At 41.5% G+C, this 7,782-nt stretch overlaps 1 protein-coding gene across 2 annotated transcripts in view; it reads left to right on the forward strand.

Moving 5' to 3' along the window:
* Positions 1-7,782, forward strand: part of Runx1t1 (RUNX1 translocation partner 1) — a 119,098-nt gene that overhangs the window by 103,043 nt on the left and 8,273 nt on the right. For both annotated transcript variants that reach the window (XM_004641314.2, XM_023701348.1), the window contains exon 10: positions 2,711-2,901. In XM_004641314.2, the coding sequence (XP_004641371.1) occupies positions 2,711-2,901 (191 nt within the window). The remainder of the gene's footprint in view (positions 1-2,710; positions 2,902-7,782) is intronic.

The following is a 7,782-nucleotide window of genomic DNA, read 5'->3' on the forward strand; positions in this document are numbered from 1 at the left end:
GTACATGGTCTACAGGGTCTCATTACACAGATTGCACTTGTAGTGATCCTCCTGTTTTCAGCCTCCTAAGCACTGGGATAGCAGGCACACACCACCACACCCAGTCTTAGTACCATCTCAGCCCACCCAGGGTGGGGCCAGCACAGCCTGCTAGGGATCAAACCATGGTCTTTGCACCTAGGTGCTTTTGTCTGCTGAGCTATCTGGCTGGCCCTTACTATTTTGTTTTAATATCTTCTTTAAAAAATTCTTTAATTTTCTCTAATGAGAGAAAGATACATGTTTTATACACATGTACAAATTTTTCCCCCATTATTTAGGAGTAATTTGAATAGTGTTTCTTTATAGCATTTTATTATTTCCTAAAAGCAGGAATATACCTGCATCAGATAGTACAGTTATCAAGGCCAAGACATGAGAGTTGATACTTTATGTACAAAATTATGCAAATTTAGATCCAAAAATGAAAATAATGTATTAATGCACATTTAAAAAGACTAGAAATCCTAAAAAAATATTAAACACCACATCGGTTTTTCCTAAAAGTAGTTTTCTTTAAAGCAACAACAAATATAACGTGTGCATTCAGGATATATCAATTATGTATATAAAACTAGAAAAAACCTAACATAAAGATGGTTTTAAAACTGGAGCTGAATGTTTTCTTCAGTATATTTCTTTTCAAACGATCAGAGAATGTTTGCAGTTGGTAATAAATATTCAAGCACCTTGCAAATGTCCTACCAATTCTCTTTCCTGATCTGTATATGCCTGTGGGATTAGAATAGGAATGCATAATTTAAATACAAATTGCCTGATTTGCATATACAATTAGTCATGCTACAGCTTTGATCGTAAGCAAAAATTATTGTCCTGTATTACCACTTAGATAGAATTTTAATTCACCTTGAATATTCAAACTAAATTAGACCCTGGCTGTATAGTTAGAAGGGCAGCGCTTCCCTGGTGCCCCGAGTCGTTTATGATAGGGCGATAAAGGCGTCTTTGGCCCCCTGGTGTAGAAGGTGCCTTAAGCGCAGTCTGCAGTATCTTGATTGTATCCAGATTGTAAGTGCATACCTTGAAGCAGCCAGCAAAGGCTTAACATTTTTAGTTAATATTTCCAGTCAGGATCAGTCCCTTATATTTTCGTTGGTACAATCTAGCAGACAGTAATCACAAACAAATGTTCTTGAGGAATAATGTTCCAGAAGGGATAAGCCACAGAAGTCACGACGGGGAGTTACTTCTACAGGAGAATTGCTGAGCATCCTAAAGTAGACTCTGTATAGGAATTTAAGAAACTGTAGGAATATGTACATCCCTTACATTTTTACTCTATAGTAAAACATTTTTATTAGGAATCTATGTTTTTAATTAAACAGAACATTTAATTAAGGTGCTTTTTAAGTGGGTGAAACAATTAAGTGCAAACACTTGAATGAAACATGTCATAATTAGTTTTAATAGAGTGTTAATTGATACTAGGTTTGCCAAGTTAATAATTACTGCTTATTAAATTTTCAATTAATCATTGTCATTTTGCTTTGAATAAAGATGAAAATTAGATAAACTAATTCAGGGGGAGGATATTTTCCCTTGTTAATTAGAACAGTTAATTTTTTTAAATGGAAATTACTTGTTTTAGTTGTCAATCTTGTGTTGTACATTAGTTGAATCTTTGCACCCTTCCTGGTGCCAAAAATAAGAGCTTGTTGGACCCATCGGAGGTTTGTGGCCAGGGCAGACAGCACTGGCTGGCAGTAGAGGCTGTCTGTCCAGGGCAACAGTTGGTAATCCAGAGCTGTTAATGATGCTGAAGGACAATAGCTTAAAACTTAGAAATCTATCTCTATCTATCTATCTATCTATCTATCTATCATATTAAAAGTCATTTGGTCTATAGAAGTGTATATCTGCATTACTTAGGAAGTAACTTCAACTTCAGAAAAAGTAAAGCCAGATCATTTATTTCATCATCAATTTGATTTTGTTATTTGAGATGAGGGTCTAGCTATGCACTTTAGGCTGGCCTTGAGCTCACTGCATAGCCAAGGCTGATCTCCAACTCACAGTGGCCCTCCTGCTTTAGCCTCCCAAGTGCTGGGATGCCAAGTGTTTGCCACCACACTTGGCTCATCAATTTTAAGAGTCTGTATTAATTGCTGAATTAACTTTTAACCCTTATGCTGATTTCTTTTTACCAGAAAATAATGATTTGCATTCATTTTTTTTGTGCATGTAAAATGTACCACTTTCAGTTTTCTGAACACTTATATACTCTGCCCTTGAACTTCCTGGGTTCATGTTAACGGAGTCAGGGAACTCTTGTCTTCATGTGTCTGAGTGGCCCCAGACAGTTGTCTTGTGGATGATCTCTCTTTCTAGTACTCAGTGTGGTCTCAGACTCAGGGCTACAGACACTAACTTGGTAGGGAAGTGGTAGGAACGCTACCTACATTTTAAATATATTTCCAGGAGTGCAAGTTAAATAATCCTTACTCTAGTTCCTCACTCCTTGCTTTCCAAAGTGAATCTCAAAGAGTGCTAGTTTTTCCAGGCAGCCAGAGCTGCACAGTGATTTGGAGGAGAGGTGTACATGCTCTGTAGGGTTCTGAGCAGGGGCAACCAGTGTCCAAGGGCCAACAGTGTCCAGGGGCCTGCACTAATGCGTCTGTTCTCTATTGCTCCCGATCTGACCCATCCACAGAGGAGGCCGTGAACGAGGTGAAGCGCCAGGCAATGACAGAGCTGCAGAAGGCTGTGTCTGAGGCGGAGCGGAAAGCCCACGACATGATCACGACGGAGCGCGCCAAGATGGAGCGCACGGTGGCTGAGGCCAAGCGGCAGGCGGCGGAGGACGCGCTGGCTGTCATCAATCAGCAGGAAGACTCCAGTGAGGTGAGGCTGGGGCTTCCCGGAAAGAGGGTGATCTCCACCACAAGAGTGCTCTTTTGGCCCCAGGAGATTACAGATTACAGCAGATTTTAGATAAAGCTTTGGGGAAAAAATGTAAACTGATTTGGAAGTCTCTTGTGGAATTGACTAAGAGCTAGTTGTGCTTATTTATTAAAGACCTAAAAGAGGCCGGGGAGATGGTTCAGTAGGATAAGCACTTCCCTGGCAAGCACAAGGGCCTGAGTTCAATCCCTGGTTCCGCAAAAAAAAAAAAAAAAAAAAAAAGTCCTAAAAGAAAAAAAATTGAGATTAGAAAGGTTTTTAATGTATTTGATTAAAATAGCCTAATGTGAAATTCTTATGACTTTCTAGTACTCCTCAAAGACTCAGTTGGCTCTGTATGTCACACGTGCACACATGTGCATGTGCACAAACACACATGGTTTCCTTTTTTTTTTTTTTTTTTTACCAGAAGGGCTCTAATATGCCTTTGTGGTCTCCAAAGGCATATTGCATGCTGGGTTCTGATTCACTTCTTTGGCTATTGGTCTTAAACTCCATTGTCAAAACATGATTTTAGATGTCTGAAATATTTTGTATGCATTCTGTATCTCCACATTATTTTTCATAACCATGAAGATAGTATTTACATAAGGTTGCTGTCAGAAGTAATATTATTTAGTATTTTTCCAGCATTTTAATTACACACACACACACACACACACACACACACACACACACACACGTATATATACACATGCACTCACCAACAGCCCAGATGACTTAAGGATCTGGGAAGTAAATAACCAAAGTGTAACAGAACACTTTTTAAGAAAGTGTTTTAAGAAGTCAGAGCAACCTAGACATGATCCACATTAATTAATAAAGTATCACAGTCATAAACCCCTAAGAAACTTTAGCTAAAAGAGTACAATTAGCTAGTCTCACAAAGCTGAACTCAAAGGCATGAACTGATAAATCAATTGTCTACTACAATACATATCTATAATTTGTGAGGGAGAGTCAGAATTTAATTTGTACCAGGCTTTTCTGTAGATGAAAGACACTGCAGGAATCACTCAATGCCCAGAGTTTCTATTTAATGGGTAGCAGATGAATAACAAGGGGACAAAAGGAATTGATTTTCAACATTGGAAAGTTTCTCAGGAAGAGAGGGACAAAGGGAAGTTTATCTACCCTTTAACTGCTGACTTTTTCATTGTTGACCTAAACTAGACAGAAATTCAATTTTATTGACATCTAGCACTGAGCTATGCAAGGACTTTGTGTATTTTATGTTTTGGTGGTTTTTTTTGGAAAAAATTTTATTAGCATCTCTTGAAGAGAACTTGTGCATGTTAGTAACATCATGAGGAACATTTGTCCTGCGCAACAGCGTTTGCACATGAACGTTTCAGGGCTGTGTGTATGTTAAGAGTGTTATAGAGGTCAGTGAATTCTAAAACCAACTGTCTAGGAAGAAATTAGTGACATAGTGTGTGCTTCAGGCACCTACTGTAGAAGCTGTTGTGTCTTTTTTATAAAATCTACCCAGGAAAATACACAATTTTGACACAACATTTTAGCATTATCTAAATATGGTCTGTTGAGTAGATCTCTGGTCTGCAGAGCTTCCCGGGCCCCTCTGGTCAGCCAGCAGAGCTCTGGCTTCCTTGGGGAAGCACAGAGTGCCCTGTTGCGGCTTCACTGTGTTTAGTCTGCAGGGTGGGGGCCCTTGCAGGTTAGGGCCCTGTGGCCCAGCTGGTCTGCCAGGTGTTTCAGTGCTCCAGGTTCTCACCTGTGACGTAATTTTCAGGAATTTTCTTAATGATTAGCCATTGGACCCAGGAGCTCCAGAGGCACTAACAGCACGCAGTACCTATACTCCATTAACCATTGGACCCAAATAAGGCCCACAAAGCATTGTGCTTTAAACATGTAGAACTCTTCATTTTCTGGCTATGATAGTAACTGGTTGAAAATAATATATATACATTCCCATTAAGTGTAATGGTTATTGATTTTCGAACTGTGTTAGAAATTAATGGACCTCCTTTTTGTGACCTACCCAGGGAAGTGGTTATATGATACATATACCTTTAAATTACGCATATCCATTTATTTGTTTATGCTCTCAACAAATTCTTGAGCTTTTATTACATATCAGGGACAGTGCTGGCACTGAGGGTACAGCAGTGACTGCTTGTGTTAACTACAATTCACTGAGTCGAATAACTAAATTATATGGGTCGTAAAAAGTTTCAGGCAAAGGCTTCTCATGTTGAGCACGCTGGTTGGCAGCTGTCCTCCACTCCTCCCCAGCCCTTCTGCCTCTTGCTGTTCCTGCATGAAGTGGGCTTCGATCATGCAGGAGCAGAGGGTGACAGGGAGGGAATAGCTGTGGGCGTTGAGCAGAAATCACTCAGACTTCAGGGCAGTGAAAGTGGGCCAGGGCATCTCTGTTTCAGGAGAGAGATAGGGAGCAAGAGGGCAGGGTGAGTGTGGTTGATGGTGGTGCCAGGGGTGGGGCTAATTGGATGTGCTATCTGGGAACCTATGGGCTGGAATGGGCAGGGCATGATGCTTGAGTCACTGTCAGGAAAGAAAAGGTTAGTTATGATTTTCAGTGGACCTGTTGGGCTTGGAGTTCATGCACATCAGGTTGTGTTACTTGAACCACCTTCAGAAACCTGCTGGCTTTGATCTATCTGTCCAGGATAATGTGTAGGGATACCAGGGAAGATGACCTTTGTGTGCTTTGTGTGTGTGTGTGTGTGTGTGTGTGTTCTGTTTCCATGAACAATGCTAATCAAAATACTTGAAGGCTCAAGTCCATTATTTAATCCAGCTAGACAGGCACAGCTTCTGTTTGGGTTGGAAGGGGTAAGTGGAGCATGGAGTCTTAAAGGTTCAATCTGCCCTATGTAGAAGGCAGATGGTGCATTGTCCTCCTCTTCATTACTGTGAGTGTTGTCTTCCTTCTTTGGTGTCCTGCTTTGGATGACAAATCACAGGGTCTCAACTCTTAAAGACCGTCCACGGTTTGCTAGTTGATGATCATATTCTGCTGTGCGACAGAGAAACCTAAGAGCAGGCCCAGAAGATGGAAGTGAACTGGTTGCCCCTCAGCTGTCATCTCAGGGATGACTTATTTCACTCTGGTCAGACTCTATCTCAAAACACATGTTACTCACCATAGAGAGCTATTTAATCTTTTTTTTACATCATTATATTCTTTTTTCTTTTTAATGTGTTTGGTACAGGGTCTCACTATGCAGCTTGGACTCACATCTTGGACTTGTAGTGATGCTCCTGTTTTCAGCCTTTCCAGTGCTGGGATTACAGGCTTGCATCACCACACCCGGACTAAGTTGCGTGCTCAGCACACCCGGGGAGTGGGACCAGTGCTGGCACAGCATGCGGTACTGGGGATTGAACACTGGTCCCTGCGCTTTCCTAAGCAGGTGCTTAGTCTGCTGAGCTATCTTTCTGGCCCTAGTATTTTCATTTATTCTGTTTTAAGAACTAAAATTCATGACATTATCTGCTTGTATTTCCCAGCATACTTCTGCACAGCGTACGCTATTCTAAACTTCTATGACAGGAACCGCATTCCCTTCCCTCCTTCCTTCTCTTTGTTTGAAGCCACCTCCCACTGTAAACATCTAACCCATCTTATTTAGATCATGTGTATAACCTATATAATCCAAGTCTACAAAAATATATGTGGATCATGTACACAGATTATTCTGCGTCCTTTTTTCAGGGACTTTAAGAAGGCACCTGAGCATCGTAATTGGAAAGCTTGAGTTGTAGGCCCATGTTTCTCCCAAGTTGGGTAGTTAAGTTCAGGACTCTTGAGCACTTTGTCTGTACTTTTGCATTTATCCATCCTCCTCCTCCGTCCTTTCACATGTTAAGTGGAAGTGATAATGCTCATTCTGTGTAGAAAAACCAGTGGTTCCCAAAGTTCGACAATAGAAGATCCAAAAGGAGGCGAGAAGAGTTGAAGACTTTTGGTGAGAAGCCCAGTAGGAAGGAAACACAGAAGCAGGAAGTCAAAATGCATGGCTGAGGCAGCCTATAATGTATCCTCCAAACTCGGACCCTTTCCATAGTAAACAAGGTGCCCTTGCAGGTGTAGACCCCTCCTCTGAGCCAGTCTGTCTGGGGCAGTGCCAACCCCATGGACGACGGCAGAGTGATCGTGGGTCACCTGAGCATTGTTCTGCCTGAGATGAAATGAGACCTGTCGTGCCTGTGCAGCCCTGTGTAGGTGAGGAGCAGACTTGCTTTTCGCTCAGCAGCGCATTCTCTTCTCATGCTGTTCCTCTCTGAGTAGAGAATTGTTTCCTTCCTTTTGCAGGTGAGGATGCAGGGTCGAAAGTGAGTGGTTCAGCCACCTGCTAGCACATCAGAAACACTGTGTGTGTGAGCTGATGATGCTAGTCCCAAGGTGTCTGGCTCTCAGTGACCTTCTTAAGAGCCACACAGCAGTGGCGGGAATTGCCTTTCACTGACTGTGTCTTAGGGTGTCTGTTTCTTCACTAGACTTCAATCATTCCCACCTAGTTTCTTAACTTGAGCTTATAGACTAATTACTATCACTCACAGGATAACACATCCTAGTCAATATGACATTTTATCTTTTGAAGGCTTTTTATATACTTCATTGAGAATGTAATGCCAGCAGTAATGTAAAGCAAAAGATGTTAATAGAATCTAATCATCTTGAATTCCTAAAGTGTTTTCAGTTTTGGTTTCGTTTCCTACCTGTGTACACACAACTTTTTGTCCAGTGAGCATGGTCACATTCACACAACTTGTGGTGAGACGTCTACAGCTCCTCCTTGAGATCTGCAGCTTGCTCTGGCTGGGGTGACC

This window comes from Octodon degus, unplaced genomic scaffold, assembly GCF_000260255.1.
Source record: "Octodon degus isolate 3935 unplaced genomic scaffold, OctDeg1.0 scaffold00134, whole genome shotgun sequence".
NCBI lineage: Eukaryota > Metazoa > Chordata > Mammalia > Rodentia > Octodontidae > Octodon > Octodon degus.